This window comes from Rhamphochromis sp. 'chilingali', assembly GCF_963969265.1.
Source record: "Rhamphochromis sp. 'chilingali' genome assembly, chromosome: 18".
Classification (NCBI taxonomy): Eukaryota; Metazoa; Chordata; class Actinopteri; order Cichliformes; family Cichlidae; genus Rhamphochromis; species Rhamphochromis sp. 'chilingali'.
The window spans coordinates 23,946,128-23,958,255 of NC_137945.1; the positions used below are offsets into that span (position 1 = coordinate 23,946,128).

At 46.1% G+C, this 12,128-nt stretch overlaps 1 protein-coding gene across 1 annotated transcript; it reads left to right on the forward strand.

Annotated features, from left to right (window-relative positions):
• Positions 1-2,252: 2,252 nt before the first annotated feature.
• LOC308385879 (uncharacterized protein) lies at positions 2,253-3,927 on the forward strand (the record flags this gene model as incomplete). The annotated part of the gene is made up of 2 exons (XM_080865073.1): positions 2,253-2,781; positions 3,848-3,927. 2 exons carry the CDS (start codon positions 2,253-2,255, stop codon positions 3,925-3,927), a joined length of 609 nt encoding a protein of 202 aa, XP_080721199.1.
• Positions 3,928-12,128: the final 8,201 nt, after the last annotated feature.

Genomic DNA, 12,128 nt, shown 5'->3' on the forward strand with positions numbered 1-12,128 from the left:
TCACCGCTGTCTCGGTGGAGTTTAATAAACTCGGCCGTCTGCTTCTTGCTATCTAAAATATAACCAGACACTGGTGTAAATTCTCGACTGTCTCATACTTCTGTTTAATAAGTTTTCTGTTTGACGTTTAGTCAGCTGTGTGAAAACCAAGGGGGAACCCACCCGGGGGATTAATAAAGTTTTATTTTATCTAATCTAATAACTTTAATCTCAGCCAAACCGATTTACTCACGAACAAACAAAACACTGAAAAAAGCCCAACAATAACATTTTTAGGTTGTCTAAGTGACTTATATATTACGTTTAACCCGAGCAGCGAAACTCCGCGGTGATCTGAAAATGATGTGCCGGGAGTTGTGCCGTTCTCGGCCGCATCAGTAATCCTCGAGCTCCCGGCTAGCTGTCGAGCTGGTGGGTAGCAGACGCCTCTGAAAACGTCGAAGCACTTTTGCAAATATGGGATATCTTGATAAACCGAGCAGATATTTGATGTTTACACAACTACTTTCTCGCCTGAAAATATGTTAAAAGTTTATTTTGTGACCCAGAAAGATTAGTATGAGTAATTTTAAAACTTAGTAGCGGCCGCCATTGCTGGAAACTGGAGTTTGGCTGGGCCGCGCTATGAATTCTGGGATATGGTAGTAATTTGGACAGCCTTATAATCGCAGTATAATCGCAGCCTTTGCGGTTAGAAAATTGCACTTGATCATGTCGCGATATTATCGCAAATGCGATATATCGTTCAGCCCTACCCCCCACTCGGCCAGCCTGAGGTTCTTCAGCCTGATACGCCGGCCCCGACGTCTACCCGGAAACGGCGTTCGCGCCGCTGGCGTTCCTCACCGCAGCCGCCCTCCCGGACATCTCAAGAACCGGCTGTGGTGAGTAATAAGGACACTTTTTCATTTCTCACCCCATCTGCTTTTTTGTTTTCAGTGGATGGTGACACCGCTGACGCTGCTGCAAGCCGGCCAACAGTACAACTAGCGTGGCCTCATTCAGCAGTCTCCACGCCACTGGCGGCTTCACCATCTGCGGTTGTAGCGCCGTCATCATCCCATCCGCATGCAGTCACCCCTCGGCCATCTTCTTCACCGGCTCTACCTTCACCTTCCCCACCTGCGGACACCGCATCACCATCTTCGCCTCCGGATCATCCATCTGTGGCTGAAGCGCAGCCAGAGGTGCCCGCACGGCCAGCTGTTGAGCCCTGCGAGCCGGAGCAGGAGCCCGGAGAGCGGGAGGAGCTGCTCAGCGAAGCGGAGCAGGAGCTCAGGGAGCGGGAGGTGCCCGCACGGCCAGCCGTGCAGCCCTGCGAGCCGGAGCCCGGAGAGCGGGAGCAGCGGCTCGGCGAGCGGGAGCTCAGCATGCCCGAGCAGGGGCTCAGCGAGCCGGAGGAGCTCAGCATGCTCGAGCAGGAGCTCAGCGAGCCGGAGGAGCTCAGCATGCTCGAGCAGGAGCTCAGCGAGCCGGAGGAGCTCAGCGAGCCGGAGGAGCTCAGCGAGCCGGAGGAGCTCAGCGAGCCGGAGCAGCTCAGCGTGCCGGAGGAGCACAGCGAGCCGGAGGAGCACAGCGAGCCGGAGGAGCACAGCGAGCCGGAGGAGCTCAGCATGCTCGAGCAGGAGCTCAGCGAGCGGGAGGAGCTCAGCATGCTCGAGCAGGAGCTCAGCGAGCCGGAGGAGCTCAGCATGCTCGAGCAGGAGCTCAGCGAGCCGGAGGAGCTCAGCATGCTCGAGCAGGAGCTCAGCGAGCCGGAGGAGCTCAGCATGCTCGAGCAGGAGCTCAGCATGCTCGAGCAGGAGCTCAGCGAGCCGGAGGAGCTCAGCGGGCCGGAGGAGCTCAGCGGGCCGGAGGAGCACAGCGGGCCGGAGGAGCACAGCGGGCCGGAGGAGCTCAGCGAGCTAATGCCGGAGGAGCACTGTGAGCCGGAGGAGCTCAGCGAGCTTTTGCTGGAGGAGCTCAGCATGCCGAAGGAGCTCAGCGAGCGAGGGGAGCCCGCGTCGCCAGCTGTGGAACTCAGCGAGCCGGAGGAGCTCAGCGAGCCGGAGGAGCTCAGCGAGCGAGGGGAGCCCGCGTCGCCAGCTGTGGAACTCAGCGAGCCGGAGGAGCTCAGCGAGCCGGAGGAGCTCAGCGAGCGAGGGGAGCCCGCGTCGCCAGCTGTAGAGCTCAGCGAGCCGGAGGAGCTCGGCGAGCCGGAGGAGCACAGCGAGCCGGAGGAGCACAGTGAGCTGGGGGAGCCCAGCGAGCTAATGCCGGAGGAGCACTGTGAGCCGGGGGAGCCCAGCGAGCTAATGCCGGAGGAGCACTGTGAGCTGGAGCAGCTCAGCGAGCCACCCACTGAGAAGCCCGCACCGCTGCTGGCGGACCTCAACGAGCCGGAGGGACCGGCGTTGCCAGCAGAGGAGCTCAGCGAGCCTGGTGAGCCCGCGCTGCCACCGGAGGAGCTCGGAGGTCCGGAGGGATCCGCTGAGCCAGAGCTGGAGGTCGGCGTGCCGGAGGGGCCGCCACGTCCAGCAGCCCGGCCGCCACGTCCTGCAGCCCGGCCGCCACGTCCTGCAGCCCGGCCGCCACGTCCTGCAGCCCGGCCGGTACATCGAGAATCATGGGTTGTGCTGAGGCGGGAGCTACAATGCCGCCGCCACCGGACCCGTGGCAGGCCGCCGGAGGAGCAACGCCGCCGCCACCGGACCCGTGGTAGGCCACCAGAACCGTTCCACCGCGGCTGCCGGACCCATGGCCGCCCGCCGGAGCTCCTGCGTTTCCATCAAGGGGTTAGAGGTAGGCCACCTGAACTTTTTTGCCGCCACTGCCTAACCCGCAGCGGGTCCCGCTTGTTTTGCCATCCTACAGGTCGGCCGCCAGAACTGTGTTTGCTGCCACTGGACCGGGGGATTGAACTGTTGAACTGTGTTTTTCTTTTGTTGCTTTGTGGTGGCTGTTTAGCGGAGTGGTTTTGGGGCCCTCCGTCCTGGACCCCCCGTCACCCGCCCTGGGTTGGTTGTTCTGTGGTTTTGTTTTGGGTCGTCGTGACAGTACCCCCCGGTGCCGGGGACTCGGGGTTCGTGAACAGTGTGGACCTTTATTGTTATTAGTGTATTGGATGTATGTTTGCTGCACTGTGCTCTTGTGTTCCATGCTGGTGTGTGTGTGTGTGTGTGTGAGGCTGGAGGATGAAGGACAGCCACCTGCAGGCCTGATGGGTGTGGCCCTGCCAGCTGCTGGTCACGCCTAGCTTACCACACACCTGCTTCTGATCAGGATCGTCGGGGGAGCTACTTAACAGAGCGATGGAGCTTCCTCCGGCGCAGGATCGTTGAGTTAGACTCCATGAGGACAGCGGAACACAGGACTGCAAGACACACGGGGTGTGTGAAGGCACAGGGGCAGAGAGCACGGGATACCAGCACTTGGGAGAAGACACGTCACGGGAGTCGAGGGAGCACTTTTGGAGATTTAATGTGTGGTGTACAATTACCTCATTGTAAATAAACCCACGGTTCATTCCATTAAGTCTGCGTTTTGGGTCCTTTCTCCTACATCCCCCACGGTCTGCCCTCCAGACCGTGACAAGTTGGATCTGAACAGACCACAAGACTTCTGGAACAATGCCCTTTGGACAGGCTACAGTAGAGATGTGTTGCCATAATGCACAACACCATGTTTGTTGAATACCCAACACAGGATATCTTTGTAAACACCTGATAAGCATGGTGGTAAATGACAGATGACTTGTATATGTTTTGCAGTTACAGGATCTGGATATTTTGCAGTTATTGATTCAACAATGAACTCCTCTGTATATCAAAATATTCTAGACTCTAATGTGAGACTGTCTGTCTGCCAGCTAAAGTGTGGCTGACACTGGGGTCATGCAACAGGACAGTGATCCCAAGCACAGCAACAAATCTACAACAGAAAGCCTGAAAAGGAAAAGTCCAGACCTCAAATCTGCTTAAATCCTGTGGAGGGACCTTGTGAGCTGTGGACTGCAAACCTCGGTGAACTAAAGCAATTCTGTAAAGAAGAAGGGCCAGGATTCCTCCACAATGAAGAGAGAAGCTGATAAATAATTACTTTGAGTTATTGCTGTTAAAAGTGGTTCTACAAGCTACTGCACAATGGCATGTAATGTATTTTTCACACACAGCTTTTGCCTTTTGGCTTAATTTTTGTTAAATAAATAATGACACAGTGCAATATGTTAAGTGTTGTTGTTATTATGTCATGAATTGTAAATCCTTGAAACTGACAGATGATGCATTTTTTTTTTTTTTACCATTACTATAAAATGCATCATAATATCAACTTTAAAACCTTTTTTTCCCTGTTTCTTATTCATATGGGGGGTGTTAACATTAGCTCAAAGCTACATCAATGTCTTTTTATTGGGCATTAGATGACTGTGAAATTAAGATTTCTAGAATCCAAAGATTCTTCTTACATTTTAAAGATATATTTTAGCTGCTTGGATCAGCTTTGACATCAAAACAGTTTAAACGAAATCTATTTAAAACTTGATGCTTATTGACTTTTTTAATGCTTTTTAAAGTATCCTTCTATAAACACAACACAGAAGGAAAAAGGTCACGTTTTTAAAGAATTTGAAAACTTGTTAATTTCATTTCATCACTATCACTGTGAATCACCACCATTATCATTTTTTCTGACATTGTTGATCTCAGTCAAATCCCAGCACTAATCGGCATCATTTGAGCTCTCCTTCACTAAGAATGCATCTAGAGGGCAGTCCCAGTGGCCGACTGTGAATTTGGCTGCTGCCTGAGTAAATTTTATACTAATTACATGCAGATTGCAGCAGTAGGTTGGATGCATTTAAATCTGGTACTAAATATTTCTTTAACGTGTACAAAATATTAAGGTTTGCTCAGAAGAATAGAAGCTGGAGACCTGTACTACCTGCCCCAGCCTGGTATATGCAGTAAGCAAGTAGGCCATGTGTCTAATGTAAGACATGTTTGTCAGGGAGCCTTTCCTGTGTTCTCAACTCGCAACTTTTGTTTGCTTCTATCAATTAGAAAAGAAAAATATCAAGCTTCTCTTCTAATTAAGAAAGAAACAAGTTAGGATATGGCTTTCTACACGAGGAAATGAACACTATTTGCATTGTTGCCACCCAAATTTGCATTTATAGTGTTTCTGTAAGCTTATTTAGTTGTGTGCTTAATCATCAGGGATATTTCACAGGAACAAAGGGCTCATTAAACTCATGTAAAGCCTTATATCAATACTGTTGGCTTTTATCAAGGCAAACAGGAAGAGAAAACATCTCTAGACTTGGAAGTTTTGATGAGGTTGGGCTCATGCAGACCCATGACTTCTCCAAGCTGGAGAGTTTCCAGAATTAGTGAGATTTATGACAATAATTTGGCTGATACAAAAGTGGGCACACTGGATGTAAATAACAGCTGGAATGATTAATTTACTCCAAAAAGTGACACACGGAGCAGAGTGTGCACAGAATGGCAAGTAGCATGGTGAATATATTGAGTCACTTTTCATTATCAGTGGAATTACTCTCTCCTCTGTTATTATAGTGCGATAAAGACCAGCCACAAGGTTGCTGAACTCATCCAGTGCTCTTCTGCAATGCCATGCTTTGTAATCAGATGGCTAAATTACATTAGTGTGGGCAATTGCACTGTGTAACTATAAAAACACTGACAAAATGAGGGCAGGAGTTTTAAAAAAGTATTTATGCCTGGTGCACATTAACTGTAGAGGAGTAGCGCAGTGGTGACTTTAAATCTGAATGACGAGCTCCTCACCTTACCTATGAGGAAAACTGATGTCTGCTGCTTGTATTTATAATCTCATTCTTAGGTCATCTCTTGTGGTTATAGCTAAGGGTGGGGATATTGATCGACTAGTAAACTGACAACTTTTCTTTCATCTTTTTCATTCTGTTCACCACAGCAGACCAGTACAGCATCTGCACCACTGGGGACGACACACCAGTCAATCCATCAGTGTTGATTTTCATTCCTGCCACTTCAAATAAGCTGTGAACCACTCCAGTGCAAGCTGGAGGTTAGTAACTGTACCAACAGTACCACATCATTTGCAAAAAGCAGAGATGAGTGTTTGAGCCCACCATAACAAAAACCCTCTACTGCTTGGGTAGGCCTAGAAATTCTGCTTATAAAAATATAACTAGAATCAGTGACAAAGGCCAACTCTAGCAGAGTTACCCACACCCATGTGACCCAAACTTTCAGTGCAACTGCACAGGGTTTAAATTGTCCACAACAATGGGGATGACTAATAGATGGACTCTTCTTTCTAGTACACTGGCAGAGAATTTCCAAATGAGGCTAAAGAGTGTGTTCCCTATGGAAGCCCGTTTCCGCCACTAAATAAAAACAAAAAAGCTAGTATCCATAACTCGAAATTTCGAGAAATATAACTCAAAATTTTGAGTTACTTTTCTCAAAATTTCGAGTTAGCTCTGCCAATCAAAAATATACATGAATGAGGTCGCTTTCTTGTTACCCGGAAGCATATGGCGCAGAGGAACGTGCACTCAAAAACGGATCCCAACAAATTGGCGCTTTTGCGAGTACGTTTGCTGATAGTGACACCATGTGATTCAGCTAATAACACAGGGATTTCATCATTTGTGAAGCCAGGCTGAAAACACTCAGCAATCTGTGCATTCACGACTGGATTTAATACCGGTAGCCTAGCTGTAGCATTTGTAGCTGAGGGCTTCAGCTTCCGGGTAACAAGGAAATGACGTCATTCACGTAGATTACTGATTGGCAGTGCTCACTCGAAATTTCGAGTTACTTTTCTCAAAATTTTGAGTTAAGAAATCGAAATTTCGAGTTAATATGTCGAAATTTCGAGAAAGTAACTCGAAATTTTGAGTTATGGATCCTTTTTTTTTTTAGTGGCGGAAAGGGGCTTTCATAGTTCCCCCTGTAGCTGCAGCACACAGTAAGCTAATGTAAAATTTTACCAAGTCTTACTAAAGCTTTTAAAATTTTTACCACCCAAACTACCTTGAATTAGGAGTTAAATGGTTTAAAATACACCCTTTCACAACACTGCAAAATATTTTACATATTTAACTCATAAAGATGGGTCTGTTTCTATACAAATTCCTAAGAAATGTAGCCAGCTCATAATTTACAGCTTGTAAAATTGAAAATGCTATGCTGTGTATTGTTGATCTAGCTTGTGCGCATTTTGCTGTTAGATTGGGCTGAGACATACAGGCTGAAAGATAACAGGTCAGACATAACTTTGAACTGTAATCTATCATAACAAGACAATGCAGTTGTTTTTTTTTGTTCTTTCTTACAATGATCAGATGTCACAGTCTCGATGGAGAATGAGTGGAGGACTCAGGTGTGGACACTGATGAGGAGACGAAATTACTTTAACGAAAAACAAGCCTTTATTTGTGGCTGATAAGAGAGCATACAAAAATTAAACAAACTGGTTGAGACCAGATTAAAAAAAACATGTATAAACTATTACAAGACTAGAGAGACTGTGAAAGCTATGAACGCTGAAAATACTATAAACCATGAAGGGACACTATGAAGTCTAAACCAGACATGGGGAAGGGAACACAGACGAAACCACACTGAACACAGGAAGACTGAGGGTGAGGTGATCAGGGGAAAACATGAGGAAAACAGCTGACTGGAATGAACATAATGGCGCCACAGTGGAAGCGAAAGCTAAGTACATAGAACATGGAAACAAGACTTAATAAGCAGGAAACATTACGAGACACAGACGTGACATAAATTTAACCAGCACCACAGAGACATAAAGCATGACGGGTAGACATGAAGCTGGGAGACTTAGAACAGGGGACAAGACGCAAAAGGATCTGCAAAGCAAATGACTAACGCAGCAATCTAGGCATTGTAGCACTTAATAAGGTAAACTAAACTCAAACCAGAACACGAATAGAAAACAAAACACAATGAAAATCAAACACTGGGTCACACGACATCTTTAAATGTTGCGTGCAGCCAGACGTGTCTGTGTTAAGACAGGTTCAAGAAAAAATTTAATTAGCATAACTGTCATAGTTATTAAGCTATTTGTTATTTTTAATCACATCCCAGGCAACCGTCTTGGGGTTTTTTCCTCTCTCAGAAGCGTTATTAATTTCATGCCCAATTCCCTGTTGTTGCTTTCTGCCCTTGAAGGTGGTCCAAAACCTGATTCCTACCACAGAGGCTCCGCTGGGTTTCATTTCATTTGCAGATGATATGATGTCAATCATACTGCAAAATATCCTGACTAGTAACGAGCAGCTCATCTATGAGAGTTTATTTGATTTGATTTTAAGTTATTACAGACGGGACAGACATGACTGGGGGATAGGGAAGAGAGAAAGAAAGAACGAGAGGGAGGGAAAGAAAAATAGAGTGAAAGAGGGAGAGAGGACACTTAAAAAAAATTACCTGGATCACCTGTTGAGAGGGGAAAAAAATAGAAAACAAGCAAAAAGAGAGCAACACAACACACACAACATCATTGCAATAACCTAAATAAATGTAAGTAACAGTAAATATGCAGCACGCAAGACCGACAGCACACAACGTGCTTTGAGGTAGCAGTCAAGAAAGGTGTAGTCTGTATCTGCGAACACTTGTGTGGATGAGTGTGCTTGTATTCAAAAGGTTTCTCCATGTAATGATCTGCTAGAGGGTGTGGGGAGCCATAGGCCTGTCCCCCAGGGCATGAGGCAGGCATGGAGGAGATCCTGGCCCCAGAAAATCCAGAGGCCCCCAGAGTGCGAGAGCCCAAGGAGCACCATCGGAGGGGCAACCATGCCACCCTCCTGGAAAGAACTGAGGAAAGCCCCAGACGTGGGGTCACCCAGCAGCCACGGTGCAGAAGCCACAGTGGGCTATAGTGACGTGCTCATGAGCTCTGCTCCCTCCTCCTCTGTCTCCCTCTGTTCAGTGTCTGGCTGTCTGTTATGTTCTCGTCAAGTTTTCATGTTCCATACCAGGTTTTCATGTTTAGGATCTTTCATGTTTTCTTTCTAGTCTACCCAGTTTAGGTTTTTGCGCAGCGTTGAATTGTTTTTTAAATCATCCACAATAAACGGCTCGCTTTCAGTTAAGAATCAAGTTTTAGTTTTGCATGTCTGCATTTGGGTCCCCCTCCTCACTCCACATAGTCTGCTTCGACTGACTGTGACACAGGACATGCAGGACATTTTTGGATTTTCTGTTTGGGCCTTCATTATTTTACAAAATAACCAAAGTGCTGTCTTTAAAATGCACTGTTTTGTTGTCTTAACCCTTTTCAGCTATGACTAAATTTCTATGTTAAGATATTTAAAAAATAGAGATTAAATTTAAGCGATTTGATTAAAATGGTGGATGGCTGAGTTTGACATTTTACTAAAACGAGTAATTATAAGTGACTTTATTGCTCACAGAAAGCACACACTCAGTGGATCTGCACCAGTGAGTAACACAGAAAAAACTAACTCTTCCAAAACGTTATCATCCATGTTTCCATGTAATTCCGTCTGGATTTAGGTTTACAGATTAATTTCCAACTCTGTGACTGACAAAGTTAAGCTACAGTAAGTGACAGTGACATTGACTGCAGGCTTACCCTTCCACAAAGCCAGTAGAAATGAACATAACGAAAGCAGAGCCGTAGCTGAGACAGCAAAGTAAGAAGAAATCCAATGAGGATGTCTCTATACGAAGGATATTGATGTGCTGTGGTTAATCTCTGGCAGCTTGCCATGAAGAAGTACTGGCTCTGAAACTAATGCACACCTGTGGGAATAAATCAATGTTTGCAAAGACAGCTGCTTATTTTTTATGGAACTGAAATGTAGAAAAATAATTCCACGGCTGCTGGTAGAGTGATTTGTGTCCATGGTTGTTTTTGCTAATTAATTTCCCTCCTTTTGCTCCAGAGAGATGCACATCTTATTACTCGCTGTACAGTGGGGCAAAAAAGTATTTAGTCAGCCACCGATTGTGCAAGTTCCCCCACTTAAAATGATGACAGAGGTCAGTAATTTGCACCAGAGGTACACTTCAACTGTGAGAGACAGAATGTGAAAAAAAAATCCATGAATTCACATGGTAGGATTTGTAAAGAATTTATTCGTAAATTAGGGTGGGAAATAAGTATTTGGTCACCTCAAACAAGGAAAATCTCTGGCTCTCACAGACCTGTAACGTCTTCTGTAAGAAGCTTTTCTGTCCCCCACTCGTTACCTGTATGAATGGGACCTGTTTGAACTCATCATCTGTATAAAAGACACCTGTCCACAGCCTCAAACAGTCAGACTCCAAACTCCGCCATGGCCAAGACCAAAGAGCTTTCGAAGGACACCAGGAAAGGTATTGTAGACCTGCACCAGACTGGGAAGAGTGAATCTACAATAGGCAAGCAGCTTGGTGTGAAAAAATCAACTGTGGGAGCAATCATCAGAAAATGGAAGACATACAAGACCACTGATAATCTCCCTCGATCTGGGGCTCCACGCAAGATCTCATCCCGTGGGGTCAAAATGATCATGAGAACGGTGAGCAAAGATCCCAGAACCACACGGGGGGACCTGGTGAATGACCTGCAGAGAGCTGGGACCAAAGTAACAAAGGTCACCATCAGTAACACACTACAACGGCAGGGAATCAAATCCTGCAGTGCCAGACGTGTTCCGCTGCTGAAGCCAGTGCATGTCCAGGCCCGTCTGAAGTTTGCCAGAGAGCACATGGATGATACAGCAGAGGATTGGGAGAATGTCATGTGGTCAGATGAAACCAAAGTAGAACTTTTTGGTATAAACTCAACTCGTCGTGTTTGGAGGAAGAAGAATACTAAGTTGCATCCCAAGAACACCATACCTACTGTGAAGCATGGGGGTGGAAACATCATGCTATGGGGCTGTTTTTCTGCCAAGGGGACAGGACGACTGATCCGTGTTAAGGACAGAATGAATGGGGCCATGTATCGTGAGATTTTGAGCCAAAACCTCCTTCCATCAGTGAGAACTTTGAAGATGAAACGAGGCTGGGTCTTCCAACATGACAATGATCCAAAACACACCGCCCGGGCAACAAAGGAGTGGCTCCGTAAGAAGCATTTGAAAGTCCTGGAGTGGCCTAGCCAGTCTCCAGACCTCAACCCCATAGAAAATCTGTGGCGGGAGTTGAAAGTCCGTGTTGCTCGGCGACAGCCCCAAAACATCACTGCTCTCGAGAAGATCTGCATGGAGGAATGGGCCAAAATACCAGCTACTGTGTGTGCAAACCTGGTAAAGACCTATAGTAAACGTTTGACCTCTGTTATTGCCAACAAAGGTTATGTTACAAAGTATTGAGATGTATTTTTGTTATTGACCAAATACTTATTTTCCACCCTGATTTACGAATAAATTCTTTACAAATCCTACCATGTGGATTCATGGATTTTTTTTTTTCACATTCTGTCTCTCACAGTTGAAGTGTACCTCTGGTGCAAATTACTGACCTCTGTCATCATTTTAGGTGGGGGAACTTGCACAATCGGTGGCTGACTAAATACTTTTTTGCCCCACTGTATATCTTGCTGTGCTACTAACCATATGAAAGCCATTTATCACCTGATCCAGGCAACAACAGGTGAGGTTGGATAAGCTAATAATAAAAGCACCACAAGCAATGTGGATTGGAAAGACAGCAGTACATGAAACAGTGGAATTGTGGATTAAAGTTATTACTTGGGACAGTTATATTAATATTTGTCAATCGGTATTCCAGGAAAACATCGAGGAACAAAGATTGAGCTGCTGATGCAATGAAGGTGAAATATCTGGAGTTACCCTTGCGAAATGAATTATGGGAGAGCATAAAGTCATTTTCTGAGAATCACAAGAAACTGATGATTACAAAGCCTGTGAAAGATTAATTTCCTCAGTTTGACTGAATCATTAAACTGTCCAATATCATTTCAATATCATCTTAATGCTATGTTCAAGTCACATGCCTGTGGTTTTAGAGTGACAACTTGCACCTGCTAAGGAGGCTCTTTGGATTTGAGTAGTAAATTTTAACTTTTCGGCTTCTGATGAGAAATTAGTAACGGCTTTGTTCAAAGTTCAGTAACTAGAAAATCCATTG